Source organism: Aphelocoma coerulescens (assembly GCF_041296385.1).
Source record: "Aphelocoma coerulescens isolate FSJ_1873_10779 chromosome Z unlocalized genomic scaffold, UR_Acoe_1.0 ChrZ, whole genome shotgun sequence".
Lineage (NCBI taxonomy): Eukaryota > Metazoa > Chordata > Aves > Passeriformes > Corvidae > Aphelocoma > Aphelocoma coerulescens.
This window is the reverse complement of record NW_027184085.1, coordinates 69,196,705-69,215,375: the sequence shown is the minus strand read 5'-3', so window position 1 is coordinate 69,215,375 and position 18,671 is coordinate 69,196,705. Positions and strand designations below refer to the sequence as shown.

The following is an 18,671-nucleotide window of genomic DNA, read 5'->3' as shown; positions in this document are numbered from 1 at the left end:
ATCGGACTTTATTAACAGAGACTGCAGCGAACAATCCTAACAACGGAGACACTCAGAAATATTGATAACAACGAACACAAAACTATTCCTAACGGGAAACAAACACCAAAATATTTAGAACAACAAACAAACGCAAAAATATTTATAACAACAAACAAACACAAAATATTTAGAACAACGAACAAAAAAATATTTGCAACAACGAACAAACACAAAAAATATTTGCAACGAACAAACTCAAAACCGCTCTGAACAAAAACTACCACCCCAAAGCCATCGCAGCAAACCCGAGCGAGCAGGCGAGGCGCATCCGCAGCCAAGGGAAGCCTTCCTCCGTTCCCAGCTCCAGCGCTGCCCCGACGCGGCTGAGAGACCCCCGGGCGCTCACAGGTCCCGCCCGCGGCTGAAGAGCGCCCGCCGGCCGCGCTCGCGGAGCCGCCTCTGCCCGCGGAACTTGCGCAGCTCCTCCTTGAACGCGGAGTGCAGCATGGGCCGATAGTCCCGGGGCTCGCAGTGGCTCTGCAAGCCACGGACGGCTCCGTCAGCCCCCGCAGCACAGCAGCCGCCGGCCCTGCAGATCCCCGCCCGTGGCGGCGAGGATGCTCAGAGCCACAGCTGCCCCTCGCCACCGCCGTGTGCCCCCGCCACTTCTTCCCTCTCGGCGCCGACCGCCTGCCACCGAGGGGACACGGGGACGGCACTCACCGGGAACTGGAGGAAGAACTCCCGGTAGCCGCCCTTCAGCACGTACAGCTCGGGGTAGTGCAGCTGGGGGTACTCGTGGCAGCGGCGATCCCTCTCCCGCAGGAACTTGCACCTGTGCCACGGACAAAACGCGCGGCATCACCCCCGTGCCGGGATCCGCGGCTGGCAGAGCCCAGCGGGCCCCCCGGGCCATCACTCACATTTTGGGCCCCCGCTCAACAGAGAACTCGCAGTGGAAGATGACAATAACCCTCCTGCTGGAGTCCAGGGGCACGATGGGCTGCTCCAGCAGCGATTCCTCCACGTCCTGCTGCAGCGGCAGGTTGACAGCGCCCTGGCGAGGCAGAGAAGGCGCCTTTTCCCCCTCCGTGTCCCATTGCATTTTGTGCAGCGACTCAAGGACGCTGCCCCCAAGCCTCCCCCAGCAGCACCGTCACCCGCGGTCCTGGGACACCGTCACCCTCCTCCTTGCAGCTGCGAACCAGCCCTTCAGGGGGTGGCTCGGCACTGCCCAGGGGCTGCTCCACCCCACCGGGCGGCTCAGTGCCCTCCGGGGGGGCTGCTCGAGCCCTCGCCGTGGGCTCAGCACCTCCGAGTGGGGGGACTTTCTTGGGGTGTATCCTCTTGTACCCTTTTCTCCTTTGAACTTAATTTACTAAGTTGTTGTCCCATTTTTTCAGGGGTTCTCTACTCCAACTTTCTTTTTTCAAAATATCAGTTTATCCCCCTGCTTTGAAATACCAACTCACTCCTTTAAAACACCAACTTCATTGCTGTAAAATACTACCCACCCTTTCACAGTACAAAAAAAAGATTTATTATAGCCCACCTCCCCCAAAAACAGTTACTTCTAATTACACAGTCTTTCATTCACACATTCACTCTTATATATATATATATATATCTTTTTTTTTTTTTTTTTTTTTTTTGTTCACTCACTCCTTCTTACTCAGAGCAGAAGAATAAGGTACCTTTTTCAAGTCACTTGTTAGTGTTCACCCATGGGTATTATATAATCCTTAGGATCCTGGGTGTTCTTGGATTTCCCTCAACCCAGCACTGATAGCATCCAACCCCAAATTCTCTTGGGGTACCTTTAGACCCTGGGTGCTCTTGGATTTTTCCTCAACCCAGCATATGGGGGGGTGGCTCCCACTTTGCAACCCCTTCCCTGGGACACCGTCCCAGTCACCCCGGGAGATTCTTTCACTCCTCTTATCTCTCGCTTCGTCTCCTCGCTGGCCGCCGTTCTCGCGAACAAGACGCAACCGCAGCACTCAGAGACTGCCCCACTCGCTTCGCAGATCTGGGGGCAACCAGCCCGCGTCTCATTCACACACACTCATCTTCCGTAACCACCCCCTTTTTCTTTGGACAATACTTCCCAGTCCTGTTTCTTTTCCAGTGTCCGTGGGGTTTTTATAGAGAGCGCTCTCTTTCATTTGCTTTATTTTGGTGTCTTTCTTGTCCTCCGGGTGTTCCCTGCTGCCACTGATCCACGCCAGAGGATACGGAGCAGGGACCCTGTTGCGGGTTGGGTTTGTAACCGGGCGGAAACACCAATTTAGTGTAGTGGTTTGGGCTAAAATACCCATTACTGTTTACCTTCTGTGAGATAAGAATTAGGAGAAATGCAAAGCAGGCACCAACTTGAATGAATATAAAGAAGTTTATTAACAGACCTAAAAGAAGAAAAGGGAAAAAAAAATTATACCACCTTTAGAACTCTCCTCCTCCCCCCACCTTCCTCCCTTCTCCCACTGACAATGTAAAGACAACCCTTGAGATGTTCAGTCTGTTACCACTTCCATAATAACCTTGTTCAGTCCATTTAGAAAGAGAAGTCTCTTTTTGCTCATGCTATGAAAACAGTATCACAACGAGACAGCCGCCCACTTCCAAATATTGTTCAGTCCATTCAGGAAGAGGAGTCTCTCTGCTTACGATGTGAGTCCCTTTCCCCCCGACTTGCAGCTTTTTCCGCAACTGCTTTCGAGGGTCCACTCTTTAAAGTTTTCTGGGGTACAATTTTAAGGTTGAGCTGTTCAGAAACAAAAAAACCAGAGGCCCTTCTCCTTCCCTGGGAGCAAAGGGTCATCTTCATCTTTAAGACTATCTCTGGAAGCATCTCTAGGAATTGAGGTTTTTCTCCTTTCCTCTTTGGAGCAAAAGTCCTCCTCATCTGGTTCATCTGGTTCATCTCTCTCTGTCCAAACTTCTCATGAAATTACAGCTGCGGCAGCATCTGCCTATTGCTTATGAGTTGAGCACTCCACCCCCCATATCTTCATGAAATTACAACAGGATACTCTGATATATCATAGCTTCACAACAGACTTTCAGCTTTAAGCATCTCCTCTCTCTCTTCCCTCAGGTTTTCAGCTCTTCACAGCAATAAAAGGGTTAATCTCACCTCGGCCTTGCAGCTGTGTCCCTTATCGCTGTTGTTCACCTGATCTCTGCTGGACAGAGGCGCCGCTTTGCTGAAATCTCGGCCAAAGTGGAGGGGGGGGTGGTTCCGAGCTGCTCTGGCTGCCCACAGCAGGGCTGGGGGGGGGTTCCATGGTGGAACAGGCCCACCGGCTCCAGGCTGGCCGTGGCCCGGCCCATCCTGGCCCAAGCAGGGCCTGGCCGGGCCCGCTGGCCCCCGCACAGGGCCTGCAGCCACCTGTGCCAGCGCCAGAAACGAGAGAGAGCTTGGGGGGGAGTTTGTCTATTCTTAAGTGTGGATCACAGAGGCGGTCACAACTTTAAGTGGCTCAAAGGATTGTCCATATTCAAACTGGCCACTGATAGGTTCTGTCAGGTCCCAGAGGAAGCTGTAAGCACCCCTTAGCAAGGACAGCCCTTCTGGGACTGTGCTTGCTAACCTATGACAGGCAGAAAGACGCTTCTGAGCAAAACCAACATGAAGAAAAGACACTGAATGCAAGAACTGAACCGGCAACTATTCCTGCATTTGCATGATGCCATTATTTCCTTATGTTTCTTTGTTTTCAATTCTGTTCTGATCATTCTTAAGATCAAGATCTTATCAGCTGAAAAAGGGAGGAAAAAAGTTGAAAATGAGCTCCTTAAGCCCAAAAAATCCCAAAGCATGAAGGAAATATATGCTGCATGCAAATTTTCTGACGTGCCACAGGAGCACTGCAGCTTGAAAGGTTTCTCTGAAAGGTCCTATTAGGGGTCTTGGGGTGACTTTATGATGTGTATCCCATATCGCTGCCCTATGCCCAGAAATTAATTCTTGTGCCTTTCTATGCCTCTAAACTGAGCCTGAGAGGGGGGAGGAAAAACTGAGCAAAACGCTTTCAAAGCAGTTTGCGGCTTGTTCAAGGTCACACAGAGATAGTACCTGTTTTTTCCCAGCTGCAGCAGGGGAGTGAGGAAGCACCCAGCTTGCTGCTCCCGAGTCAGTTTCTGGCCAGTTTTTCAGCTTCTTTTTCTCTGAAGGGAGACTGAGAGTTTAACTTTGCTTTTCCTTCCCTGGAATTTCGGATTTTCTCCCTTTTCTACTGGACTGCTCAAATATCAGCACATCAGGAGGACTTTCCACCGAGCGCAGAGGGCCTGGCCCTGGGCCAAGCCTCAGCTCCGAGGAGACCAAAGGCAGGACTCGAACACTTTCCCAGGTTTTTTCTCCACAGTGAGAGATTTTATTATTTAGCATTACTTTCATTTTCCCGTGTGTTTGTTAAATAAATAGTTTTTATCTCTTTCACTTTCCTTTGAGGAAAATTTATTTTTCCCCGAACCTGGTGGGGGAGGGGTGGTGACCTGCCTTCTCTCAGAGGATATCTTTCTAAATTTGGCCAAACTAGCACAGGATCAGATTTACCACACAGAGAATGCAGATTTTCGGAAACAATTTCCCCCCATCCCATTAGGGACGTCTTTTGTCGCTCTCTTACCCCATCTCAGACCTCTTGTGCACGTGCTGGCTGCTGAGGGATGTTTGCAGGAGCTGGGCAAGGTTTTCTCTTGATAGATTATTACTGCTCTTCCCAGCACCCCGTGCCTGCACACTCTGCAGAAGCGCTGCAAACTTCCCACCGCACACCCCACACACCTACACGGAGCAGTAACTGTGGAGGGAGCAGCGGTGAAATAGCTGCAGGAAACTCCATTTCTCCGTGTGACTTTAGCTTTCTCCCCACAGTCTAAACAGTGTCAGGCACTGACAAGCAAGTGTTGCTCCTCTAGCCGAAGCTCCCGTATTTAGGCCAGCACAGGGACAATCTCTGCCCCAGAACTCTAATTGTTTTAGAACTTCCCTGAACAGGAACTTGTGCCACAGGGGGTGCCTTTGAAGCTGGATTTGGCTTTGAAGTTAGGTCTACTTTGTGTGGTGCTGTTGGACAATGACTTTTAGAGATCAGTGCCAGCTGGTCTTGTCCTTCATTTCCGTGGTTGTGGAGCTGCATTTTCCAAGGACTCCAGTGGCATGAAAGGACAGCATCAGAACTCTCTTTTGGATCCACTCTCAAAGTGCTCAGTCATAGTCTGGTCTTTCTGTAGCAGAAGCAGAAATAAAAGCTCCTTCTGCCAGCCTCTGCTGACTTGACTCCTGTTCTTGCTGTTATAAACGCATATCATAATACTGGCTTCTCGCAAGTATTAAGGTGAATATTATATAATGTTAGAAATGCTTTTGCTGTGTGGATGTAGTTTTCTTTCTTTTTAGCAAGAATATTAGCAAGTGTGAGCAAGCAAGATAACCTCCAAGGGAACAGAGGATGAGGCCCAAGGAGCTGCTGATCAACACTTTGTCCAGGGAACAAAGGGACCCAAAGGCTGCTCTGCCTGGACAACGGGGGCCCAGGAGGCCCAGAGCTGCTATCACCGCTCTGCCCAGAGAGCAAAGAGGCCAAAGCTGCAATCAACCCTGACTATCTGAAAAAATTAAGAGGCCCACTCGACTATCAACTCTCACCTAACGAGCCCAGGCCCAAGAATCAAAAGAAATAAAACCGCAAGGCGGAAGAATACGCCTGCTCTAAAAAGGCGGGACCAAGGAGTGGCCATGCAGAACAGCTCCTGGAAAAGTTTGAATATGCATAGAGAACAGACAGTAAAAATGGTATAAAAAGGACTATCCTCGAGCATCAGGTGTGCTCTTGGCAGAGTGCCAAGGCACCTGGCCACTACCTCTTTGCTTTATTTTATGTGTCTTATTGTCTTTATATTAAACTTTTTAAATTCTCACAGGAGAGTGAACCTCGTTTTTCACATTGCTGAAATGCATGGATGGCTTTTGGTCACTTCATAAAAGATGATGAGAAATATCAAAGGGTGATCCCTGGTGTTCTAAACACCAGTTTGAGACACAGTGCAGCAATACAAAAAAAAAAAAAAAAAAAAAAAAGGAAAAAATGGTATATCTGGATGTTGCTAGTTGTCCAAAAGACACATTCTTTAAAGTTTAATTGGAACTTTTTTCCTCTTTTCCTTTTTGACCGTTGCTCCTGAATCTTGAAGACACGGGACAGATTAACTTCAGCAGTAAGAGGGGATCCGTGGGTAAACAATGACTGAATTCCATTTCCACACGCAACATCTCAGCATCTCAGCTTACCCATCCCTGTATATGGTACATGAAAAAAACAAACTATACGTCTTCTTCTTTCTTCTTTTTTTTTTTTTTTCTTATGAAGGTTGCTGCTGTCAGAGAAGAGTCAAGTGGCACAGAAGCTCTGTGGAATTACGGATTTAGTTCCAAGGGAATCAAAGTCTCCCACGGAGCGAGGGTGCGGCGGAGCCCTTTGTGATGCCAGAGTTTCGCAGAGGCGACGTCCCCGCTGAGGTCACCGGGGCTGCCCCGCTCCGCTATAGAAGCGGCGCGCCCGCCCGCGCCCGCCCGCGGCAGCATGGCCCGCTACCGCCGGCGCTCCCGCCGGAGCCGCAGCCGCAGCCGCGGCCGCAGCCGGCGCCGCCGCCGCTCCCGCCGCCGGGGCGTGCGCAGGAGGCGCCGGGCCTCCCGCCGCTCCGGGTACCGCCGGCGCCGCCGCGGCAGCCGCAGACGCCGCCTCCGGCGCTGAGCCGAGCGCGGGGCTCGGCCTCGGACGGCCCGGGGAGCGCCCAGAGCGCGGCCGTGGCGCGGGGCTGGCGATGCCAATAAAGGCCAGCAATGCTCACCGCACTCTGCGTGTCCCTGCGTGTCCCTGCGTGTCCCTGTGTGCCCGTGGGTGCCCGTGGCTGTCCGTGTCTGTCTGTGCGTGTCCGTGGGTGCCCGTGGATGTCCCGTGGCTATCCCTGGGTGTTCGTGCGTGTCCCCAAGTGGGAAGTTGCCCTGACGTACCTGTCAGTGTCAGATCTGTCTTGTGCAAGTGGTGGGGTCCTGAATCCCCAGAGAACGATGTCTGCAGAGAGCTCTCAGGTCATCAAATACAAACGTTAACACAAAACTACCGATCCTACCACTAAGCCGTGTCCCCAAGTACTATTTTTTACTCTTTTTTTTTTCTTTTTTTTTTTTTGTGGTGACACCACCATAGCCCTGTGCAGCCTGTTCCAATGTTTGACAACACTTTTCATAACAGCCGAATAAAACCCTTCCAGGTGCAACTCTAGGCAATTTTCTGTCATACTGCTGCTTTTTCCCTGGCAGAGGAGCCTGAAGCCAGGGTAACCAGCGGGAATCACAGTCTCGTTCAGCCCCCTCATCTCGCCGTGCCATGCCATGGCCCTTCGTTAGTGACACCCGGCCCTTCGCGCTCCTCATTTCCTCCCTTTTTCCCCAAGATACAGCCCAGGGACCCCCCTGTCGAGTCCCCCCCGAGGTGCCTCTGTGGCCGCTCCTGGGCCGGGCCGAGCAGCAGAAGTCTGTGTGTCCCTGCGTGGCCGTGGCTGTCCCTGCGTGGCCGTCCGTGGGTGCCCGTGCGCCACAGCCCCGGTGCCACCCGTGGGAGAGCTCCGCTCCGCAAGGCACTGCTCGGAAATGGGGCTCGTGTCCCAGGAGGGCCTTGACGCCCAGAGCCCTCCAAAGCTCTCTCTGGCCTGGCGGCACAGGCGCCCAGTGTGACACATCGGCAGCGCTTGTGCAGACCTGTACATCCCGTGCTGCTCCTTTTCCAAGCCTTCTGGAGACAAAAAATGGGCTGGGGGTTGGGCTGAGGTCAATGTCACCAAGTGGGAGCTTGCCCTGAAGTCTCTTTCAGTGTCAAATGTCTCTTGTGGAGGTGGCGGGGCCCTGAATCCCCAAGTGAAGGGAACACAGAATGAGGTCTGCAGAGAGCTCTCAGGTCATCAAATACAAATGTTATCCCAGTTATATAAATGCCACCACTAAGTCATGTCCCAAATGCCTCTTCTACCCCTTTTCTAAATCCCTCCAGGAATGGTGACACCACCACAGCCCTGGGCAGTCTGTTCCAATGTTTGACAACACTTACCATGAAGAAACCACTCATATTAGCCAACTTAAACCTTGCCGGGTGCAACTCAGCAATTTCCTCTCATCCTTTTTCTTGTTCCCTGAGAGAAGAACCTGGGGCAAGCTGGCTACAGTCTCCTGTCAGGGGGTGGGGTTGTGGAAAGTGAGAAGGTCCCCCCTGAGCCTCCCTTTCTCCAGGCTGAGCCCCTTTCCCACCTCCCTCAGCCTCTCATGGGACCTGGGCTCTAGGGCCTTTTCCAACTTCATCACCTTTCTGTGCTCCAGCACTTCCGTGTGTTGCAGTGAGGGGCCCAAAACTGAGCCCAGGATTTTAGGTGCAGTGCCCAGCACAGCAGGGGGATGGTCACTGCCCTGGCCCTGCTGCCACAGCATCCCTGATCCAAGCCAGGTGCCACTGCCCTTCTTGGGCACCATTTGAAGTCTGGCTGTTGTGGAGCCTTAGGACACACTTTCTACAACAGACTCTGAAATAGAAAGCTCAACCAGATGTCAGTAAACATTATCACTGTGGTACATTGTACTAATGCTTGCCACCACCACTTCATCCTGTTCACTCATATTCCATTGACTTTTTCAAAATAGCAGTTACCACTTTAATATGAAGCATTCCTCTCTCTCTGGAGACAGGGAGGGCCATGCCTTTCTCAAAGGCTCCTGGATGATGTTGAGCCTCTAGAGAAGTGGAAGCAGCAATTAATATTTGGTCACTCAGGGCTCCAGAGATCTAAACATGATTTGGACAGATACCAAAATCAGCTGGAAAATAAACTTTCCAACACAATTTGATGTGTTAGAAGGCAGGCATTCTTCGCCAGTGCCAGACACACAGAAGTATATCTCCTTTAATCTGATGTGTGTGGTGAAACTTTGCAACAGAGCATTTATTTCATCAAAATCATACATAATCATTACAACTTGCCAAAAACCCACCATAGTCCTCCTCATTTGTTTCTTCACTGGTTCCAGCTACATTTATCATCCTGTGTGCACACCTTTACATTCTTTTGTCTCTTTTGACAGTCAGTCTTTAAGCTCTATCCAGCACCTTCAGGGGAACTGAAAAGTTCTCTTCTGTGTGTTATTGTCAGGACAAACTACTGCTGTTCAGCATGAAAGTGTGGGCACTTCATCTCTGTGTCCGGTCCTGAAATCTCAAGTATGATCAGCAGGAGCAGAAGGACTGCACAGCAATGAAGAGGCTCCCTGAAGTCCCTTTTTGCCAGAGGAGATGCCCAGGGGGTTTCTAACCCTGAGCAAGAGCAGGGAGCTCAGGGCAAGGCAGGTGGGTTCAGGGTTTTCTGTAGTGCCAGTGCCCAGAGAGACTTTGGGGACATGCTGAGTGTCCCCAGCCCCCTGCTCCCTCCCACCCCAACCTGCTGAGCCCATTTCCTCCCCCCCAGGCTGTGGCTCTGACACTCATGTCCTTCCTGGCTCTGCTGGACATCCAGCCCAGGCTGCAATACCATGACTAGACTGATGTGGACATGGCCAAAGAGGGTCCATTCAGGCCATTCCGGGATGGAATCAAGCTCAGCTGATACAGTTTTGGATTATAGCATATGCTAAATCAGGAGGAGGAAAAGTCAGCTTGTACTTCATATTCTCTTCAAACACACTTACCTTGTCATGACATCCTGTGTGAGGCTGGCATGGATTCCCTTGGAACTAAATTGGTAATTACATAGGGCTTCTGTGCTACTTAGATGTTCTCTAGTGTCCTGGGTTGAGGTGTATTCTATTACCATCCTCATGAGCTGTGGAAATCAGGTGGGGCAGTGTTTCCTTGCCTCTTCCCCCCAGACTATCTTGCTGTTAATGGCCCATCATTGCCCTGCCCCATGACTCCCAGATAACTCCCTCCAGACTATCTTCTGTTAATGAGCCTAATCAACACTTGGCCTCATGACTCATTACCCCATTGTGAGATGCTCCACCCAGAGGGAGGAACCAAGCATCCCATCGTGGATATAATCTGGGACTCTGAGCCCCAGAGACACTCTTCCCACTGGATTTCCAGAGGATAAGAGCCCCACAGCCACCACTGGACTTTCTGAGGAAGAGCAGACCCCTTCTACTACAGGATCACCACTCAGAGCACTGCTACCACCACCCTGCCTAACAGGGACTCAGGTTGTATCTTGACTCTGTCAGTGTTTTCTTTTACTTTCTTTTCTTTTTCTTTAATTTCCATTAAATTGTTATTCTGACTTGGTGCCTCCCCCTGGTTTGTTTTCAAACTAGCACATAATTTAGTCGGGGTGCCAGGAGGAGTTGTGCCTCTGTGCCGATTACCTCTGAGGCAGCTTGGACTCCTTCATAGGCGGCCAAGATTCCCTTCTCTGTGGGAGTGTAGTTGGCTTCAGACCCTTTGTAGCTTCGGCTCCAGAATCCCAGTGGTCAGCCCCGAGTCTCACCAGGTACCTTCTGCCAGAGGCTCCAGGACAGGCCATAGCTCCCGGCTGCAGAGTAGAGCACGTTCTTCACCTCTGGTCCTGTCCTGACTGGGCCAAGGGCTACCGCATGAGCGATTTCCTGCTTGATCTGGGCGAAGGCTTGCTGCTGTTCAGGGCCCCAGTGGAAATCGTTCTTCTTGCGGGTAACCAGGTAGAGAGGGCTCACGATCTGGCTGTACTCAGGAATGTGCATCCTCCAGAAACCTATGGCGCCTAGGAAAGCTTGTGTTTCCTTCTTGCTGGTAGGTGGAGACATTGCAGTGATCTTATTGATGACCTCGGTGGGAATCTGACGTCATCCATCTTGCCACTTTACTCCCAGGAACTGGATCTCTCGGGCAGGTCCCTTGACTTTGCTCCTTTTGATGGCAAAGCCGGCTTCCAGGAGAATCTGGATGATTTTCTCTCCTTTCTCAAATACTTCCTTTGCTGTGTTCCCCCACACAATGATGTCATCGATGTATTGCAGATGTTCTGGGGCCTCACCCTTTTCCAGTGCAGTCTGGATCAATCCATGACAAATGGTGGGACTGTGCTTCCACCCCTGGGGCAGTTGGTTCCAGGTGTATTGCACACCCCTCCAGGTGAAAGCAAACTGGGGCCTGCATTCTGCTGCCAAAGGAATGGAGAAGAAGGCGTTGGCAATGTCAATAGTGGAGTACCACTTTGCTGCTTTGGACTCCAGCTCGTACTGAAGTTCCAACATGTCCGGCACAGCAGCACTCAATGGTGGCGTGACCTCATTCAGGCCACGGTAGTCCACTGTCAGTCTCCATTCTCCGCTGGACTTACGCACTGGCCATATAGGGCTGTTGAAAGGTGAATGGACCTTGCTGACCACCCCTTGGCTCTCCAATTTGCGAATCATCTTGTGGATGGGATCCACAGAGTCTCTGTCGGTGCGGTATTGCTGACGGTGCACTGTTACTGTGGCGATTGGTACTTGTTGTTCTTCAACTCTTAGCAGTCCCACGGCAGAGGGGTCATCTGAGAGGCCAGGCAATGTACTCAGTTGTCTGATATCTTCTGTCTCCACAGCAGCTATCCCAAAAGCCCAACAATGTCCTTTTGGGTCCTTGAAATATCCATTTCTGAGATAGTCTATGCTGAGAATGCACGGGGCCTCCGGGCCAGTCACGATGGGGTGTTTCTGCCACTCGTTCCCAGTTAAACTCACTTCAGCTTCCAGTACAGTCAGCTGCTGGGATCCTCCTGTCATCCCACAAATAGAAATGGGTTCTGTTCCCACATACCTTGATGGCATCAGAGTACATTGAGCACCAGTGTCAACCAAAGCCGTGTATTTTTGTGGGTCAGCTGTACCAGGCCATCGGACCCACACAGTCCAAAAGACCCTATTATCCCTTTCCTCTACCTGGCTAGAGGCAGGGCCCCTCTATTCCTGGTCATGTTGCATGTTGCTCCCTTCTGGTGAATATGTTCCTGAGGTCCCTTCAAGATGATCGGTCATATTATCATTCCTATACCGCCTAGAGTTCTGTGTGCGAGAGACCGGAGCAACGTTGACTCTAGATGCGCTTCTTGTGGTAGTTGTCCCTCTTTTTAGTTCACGTACCCTGGCTGCTAAGGAGGAGGTGGGTTTTCCATGCCACTTACTCATGTCTTCTCCATGTTCCTGAAAGAAAAACCAGAGATTACCTCGTGGGGTGTATCCTCTCTCCCTGGTTGGGGAACACCGGCTCCTAATGGCAGAGACTCTTGTTGGTTCTGGTGAGATCTGGTAAATCTCTTCCTTAAGTTCCTTTTTCAGTTTCTGATGGCCTTCTTCAATCAAGCTCCGGACTTGCTCAGCCAAAAAATTTGTTTCCACGGATGAGACATGGGTGTGAAATGGGGCTGTGACGGTGTCCTCGTAAATCCTCAGTTTGTTCACCAAGACGCCCACCCTGTCCTCGCCTTCCCTCCATTGCAGCGTTGCCAGGTAACGGGAGTATATCTCTGGTCCAAGGCGTGCGAACCTCAACCACATCTGTGACGTGCCCTGGACACCATCTGGGCTCTTAGGAAATCTCTCGTCTTCTGAGAAAATGATCTCCAGCACAGCCAATTCCCTCAGGCACTGGATACCTTGTTCCATTGTGCTCCATTTCCCTTGGTGCACCTGGAGGTCTTCTTTACAAAGGTACCTGTCCCTTACACTTGTAAGCAGTCGCCGCCAGAGGCTGAGAGTTTCTTGGGTTCTCCCGATCCCCTGGTCAATGACCACATCCCGGGACAGAGATCCCAGCTGCCTGGCCTCACTTCCGTCCAGAATGGTGTCATTGGCTGCAGCGTCCCAAATGCGGAGCAGCCAGGTCAGGATGGACTCGTTTGTCTGGCGCGTGAATTCCCTCCGCAGGTCGCGCAGCTCACCCAGGGATAGTGACCGAGTGATGATCTCCGGCTCTGCCTCTTCTGCTGGGTGTGAAGGTCCTGCTGCATCCTCGTCAGTCACTATGCGGACTGACTTGCTTTTTGATTTCTTCTTCTGAACGGGGGCAACTGCAATCGGTTTAGGCTGTTCTGGTTCAGTGATGGTTTGTGTGGAGATGCTTACAGCTCCTTTGGTTTTTTCCTCCTCTGTGTCAGTCTGCGTGGACATGGACGCTGTGGTCTTGGGTCTGGGTTCTTTCTTCTCTGTGACAGTCTGAGTAGAGATGGATGCTGTCACTTTGCCTTTGGTTCCTTTCTTCTTTGCGACAATCGGTGTAGACATTGTGCTTGCTGCTCTGCTCTTTTTTTCCCTCTCATCCTGAGGATGCTGTGCCATAGCTCTGATCCTAAGCATGGTGTACACAGTGCAGGTCATGGAGAAAAAAGAGAAAAGAACTGACAAAAAGATTATGCCATCCTTAACATCCACAGGGAACTCAGTATTTTCAAAAACTGCTGTGTCCGGTCTGAAAGGCTGGAAAAAAACATTCTTTAATCCTCCCCCCAGGGGCTGGGTGTGATTGTTGAGGCCCCAGATGTAGCAGCCTAAAGTAGGACAGGCAGACAAAGTTGAGTATATATTCCGAATTATGTTCATTGTCTCGGAGGTTATCATGCAGTAGGCATAATACACAAATGAAGCAAATTTTATACCATACCCTGGTCTACACAGGAGCATTACAATCGGCAGATAGGTCCCCATGTGCGGAAAAATATAGAGAGCTAGGTACAAGACCCATGTAAGCATGTTGAGCACCATAGTGAGTAGGTGGCTTCTACAATACAAAATTGTAATTCTGACTTTTCTCAGCAGCCTAGCCGCACATTGGGCGCCAAATATGTGTTAGTTTGAAAACAAACCATGGGGAGGCACCAAGTCAGAATAACAATTTAATGGAAATTAAAGAAAAGGAAAAGAAAGTAAAAGAAAACACTGACAGAGTCAAGATACAACCTGAGTCCCTGTTAGGCAGGGTGGTGGTAGCAGTGCTCTGAAGTGGTGATCCTGTAGTAGAAGGGGTCTGCTCTTCCTCAGAAAGTCCAGTGGTGGCTGTGGGGCTCTTATCCTCTGGAAATCCAGTGGGAAGAGTGTCTCTGGGGCTCAGAGTCCCAGATTATATCCACGATGGGATGCTTGGTTCCTCCCTCTGGGTGGAGCATCTCACAATGGGGTAATGAGTCATGAGGCCAAGTGTTGATTAGGCTCATTAACAGAAGATAGTCTGGAGGGAGTTATCTGGGAGTCATGGGGCAGGGCAATGATGGGCCATTAACAGCAAGATAGTCTGGGGGGAAGAGGCAAGGAAACACTGCCCCACCTGATTTCCACAGCTCATGAGGATGGTAATAGAATACACCTCAACCCAGGACATCTAGTAGCAGCAGCCTTTCAAAAAACAAAGAAAGAAAAAGAAAGAAAGGAAGGAAAAAAAAAGAAAAATAATTTGTTTTTCTCACCTGTCTTATATAGGGTGGGTTAAACGGCGATGCTGAGATGTTGCTTGTGGAAATGAAATTCAGTCCTTTGTTACACAGGGATCTTCTATTACTGCTTAAGTTCATGTGTCAGGTGCCTTCCAGTTTCAGAAGCCAACATGTGTGACCACTCGGGAAACAGGAAAATAAAAGAGTATTGTCTGGAGATCCAGTGCTGAAGCTGGGAAGGAAGGTGGAACCGCACATCCCAAATAGAACTGGTTCTCAGGAGCACCCACCAGTGCCAGGTGCTCTGACACTGAGAGACCAGCACAGTCGTGCAGAACTTTTCACTTTTCTGCTTTGGAGGAACTGTCCCTGAAGTTAAGGTTCCTGTGACAAAAATAGAGCCCCAGGCATCCTGTGGATCCTCAGGTGCTCCTGGGCTCCAGGCCTCCACCTCCATTCTCTTGGCTCCCACTTCTGTTCCATGTGTGGTACAATCACCTACATGGTGCTCCATAGGGAGCTGACATTGCTGGGTGCCGAGTATTCAATTTTTAGTGATATCCTTGCTGTGGATGGAAGGAAATGGCCAAATCTATTATATTTTCTTTGCAGACTGCTCCAAAAGGAGGAAAAAAGTTTTAATTGCACTTTTAAAAATATCTGTGTTGGAAAACTATCAACATCCATAAACTTAATGTTTTCGGTTTTTTTTCATTGTCTCCACTGTGTCTCAAACTGGTGTTTAGAACACCAGGGATCACCCTTTGACATTTCTCATCATCTTTTATGAAGTGACCAAAAGCCATCCATGCATTTCATCAAGAACAGGAGTCAAGTCAGCAGAGGCTGGCAGAAGGAGCTTTTATTTCTGCTTCTGCTACAGAAAGACCAGATGTCTTGGTTTGAAAGACAGATGTCTGCTAAGGAAGGCAGAAGCCTCCCTTGGAATGGCAGATGCAACCCCCTTTCCCTCTGAATTATTATTATTTTGAAATCAAGGGGCTTTTAGGCAAAGATGTGGGAAATAGGAATAACAGTTCTTTACTATTATATATCTATATGTGTCTGTTGGGGTTTTAGTTTAGTCCTAGTTTTTTTCCTGTTAAAGGAATTTTTTCCCATATGCATGTTGCTAGGGGACAAATGGCCATACTTAAGAGAAGACAAAAGACCTGGCTACTCTTTTGTTTTCATCTGGATGTGGGGTCAGTTCACTCTCTGCATTTGGAGAGGGAAGCTGCAGAGAAAGGAGCTGCTGGTTCTTTTTTCTTCGGCCATTTTTCTTTTCTGCTGGAAACAACGCCGGGATCCCAAAGCTGTTTTTTTTCCCTGCCCTGCTGGAGGCTGGGCTGTGGCCGCCCTGCACCGCTGCTGCTTCGAGCCTTCGCTGCGTTGTAGCCGTGCTCGCCCTGCCTGCCTGGACCTCCGGGGGGTTCCCCTTTTGGATACATCTCGTCTGCCACCCGGGATTTGTATTTGTGCCTGCCGCTCCAGCCTGCTGTTCCCCGAGCTTCAGCCAGACACCGGGGCCAGCCGTCTGGGGTTTGTGAAGCCTTTGTCCCATCCCTTCCCGGGATCCCAGGGCACCGGTGCCGCGTGCTCCCCGAGCTCGCTCCGGAGCGCCCCCTGCAGCCGCGGGGGAACCATCGCACCTGCCCTGCTCACCGGGAGCCGCCAGCGCCCCTGCTGGCTGCGAGCGGAACTGCACCCGAGGGGAAAGGGCCTGACAACCGAGAAGGCTGGGACTGGGTTTGGGATTGTTTGCTGTTACTGCCATAGTTGTCGCTGTTTGTTTGACTGGTTATATATATAATAGTAAAGAACTGTTATTCCTATTCTCCCACATCTTTGCCTAAAAGCCCTTGATTTCAAAATTATAATAACTCGGAAGGAAAGGGGTTACATCTGCCATTCCAAGGGAGGCTTCTGCCTTCCTTAGCAGACACCTGTCTTTCAAACCAAGACAGTGTATAACCAAACGAACAGCAATAACTATGGCAGTAACAGCAAACAATCACAAACCCAGTCCCAGCTTTCTCGGCTGTCAGGCCCTTTCCCCTCGGGTGCAGTTCCGCTCGCAGCCGGCAGGGGCGCTGGCAGCTCCTGATGAGTAGGGCAGGTGCGATGGTTCCCCCACGGCTGCAGGGGGCGCTCCGGAGCGAGCTCGGGGAGCACACGGCTCTGGTGCCCTGGGATCCCGGAAAAAGGATGGAACAAAAGCTTCACAAACCCCGGAGCAGCTGGCCCTGGTGTCTGGCCAGACCCTCGGGAACAGCAGGCTGGAACAGCAGGCTGGAGTGGCAGGGACGAGCACAAATCCTGGGTGCCAGACGAGATGTACCCAAACAGGGAACCCCCCGGAGGTCGGGCAGGCAGGGCGAGCACGGCTACAGCGTAGCAAAGGCTAGAAGCAACGGCGGGGCAGGGCGGCCATGGCCCAGCTCCGAGTGCGGCAGGGAAGGTGGGCTTGGGATCCCGGGGCTTCTCCAGCAGAAAGGAAAAGCAGCCCAAGAAGGCAGACTCCCTCTCTGTCTGAACACCAGAGACCGACTGCCCACACACTCAGATGAAACAAAAAGAGCAGCCAGGTCTTTTGTTTTTCTTAACTACCCAGCCATTTGTCCCCCTGACAACATGTATGGGCAAAATTCCTTTAACAGAAAAAAAACAACTAGGAGAGCTCCTAAAACCCCAACACCAGACCATGACTGAGCACTTTGAGAGTGGGTAATGACACTGAAATCAGCCAGACAGAAACTTTCTAACAATTTGAGTATTAGAAAGCTGGCATTCTTTATTGCAGCACTGGGCAGCACCTGGGGGATCCTTCCTCCAGTCGAGTTCGAGGACTGCTGGGTGATTTTATCACACACATTGATGACATATTCATCAGCTATCTCCACTTACTTGAGTTTCTTTGACACAGTCACAGCCTGTTTTGATGGGATACCCTTCCTTCTTGGACCAGGGTAAGAGAGCAGAGGAGGCTGCTGTTCTGCTAAGTTCTTTATTTCATAGTCTCACAGCTTTCTTGAAAGCAGAGTTCAAGGGGGTTACATGATAAAGCCAAGCAGCAGCAGCAACAGCAGGCAGCAACAGCTTCTTCTATATGCTCTATATGCTCCATATATTTTTTCTTAGAGAAGTGTGGATTGTATTTGTTACCTGACCCATAAGATTAATACACAATTCTAGTTTTCCTTAACCTATCGTGGTCTAGTTCTAACAGTCGTAAGTCTTACACCAGTGTTACACAGGTATTACACAGAATTGCATACACAGTTTCTATCAGTTCTTATTACTTATGTGAACACTATCTAAAAATGTGAACAGTATAATTCTATCTGTATTTTGTCTAAAGTAAAGAATTCTGTGCGAAGGTAACACTGCTGCAGCAAGAACTGTGTTTAAGGTCTCTGCTGCAGCTTTTAATGTTTAAGGCACTTAGCATATATTTCTACTAAAAGTTAAAAATGTATATTTCTGTTTCACTTTGGTGTGGCTTCATGTATCTCAGCTTGTCCAAAGGTTTTAATTCAACCCCTGTGCTTTGGCTTCCCTCTGGGCCTGAGTCTAGAGGAGCTTTCACTTCAACAACAGCCCTTATTGGAAGTCCTTGTATGGTTTTTTGAGGTCTGTCTTCAGTGTCCAGTGTCCTTTTTAGGCTGTTCTTCAAACCCTGCTTTTGAGTAAGTGCAATATTGTTGATATTCCGTTCTACTGTCTTTATAAAGCTCCCCCTTTTCTTGAGACTAATTCCTTATGGGAACTGGAGTATTAATATCTCTATTTCATTTTATAGCATAAGGCATTACAACAGCTACAACACTCAATCTTGATGCAAGCTAAAACACATACAGCAATTATTATGGCGACCATTATAAACCGATGTTTTCACCAAGTCCAGCTGGGTAACCATGAAGGAAGTTTGGTCCAGATTTCTTCAAATCCCCAGGAGGTCTCATCTTGAGCTGTGCATTGTAAGAAGTTGTCGATAGCCCTTGGAAAGGTCCCTTCCCCTTTGGCTGGAGTGGAGCAGTTCTCCAGTCTTCCAAGCAGACCCAATCTCTTGGGTAGGATTTGTGCCCTGGTGTGTCCAATCCCATTGGTCTGGAGATCTCCACTGCTCCCTGCAAATCCTGTAAAGTCTTACTAAGAGAAATGAGTTAATTATTCAAATCAATCCCTGCTTTTATGTGTGTGTTCCCTGGAATGTGTGGAACTTAGTATGGTTGACCATAGAGCAGCTCACAGGGGCTGAT

General features: G+C 50.1%; 1 protein-coding gene across 1 annotated transcript; it reads right to left on the bottom strand.

Annotated features, from left to right (window-relative positions):
* Positions 1-384: 384 nt before the first annotated feature.
* On the bottom strand, positions 385-1,087 carry LOC138103883 (M-phase inducer phosphatase 1-like). Its single transcript, XM_069002494.1, has 3 exons — positions 906-1,087; positions 706-817; positions 385-519 (listed from the first exon to the last, which is right to left on the bottom strand). Exons 1-3 carry the CDS (start codon positions 1,085-1,087, stop codon positions 385-387), a joined length of 429 nt encoding a protein of 142 aa, XP_068858595.1.
* Between the last annotated feature and the right edge of the window lie 17,584 nt (positions 1,088-18,671).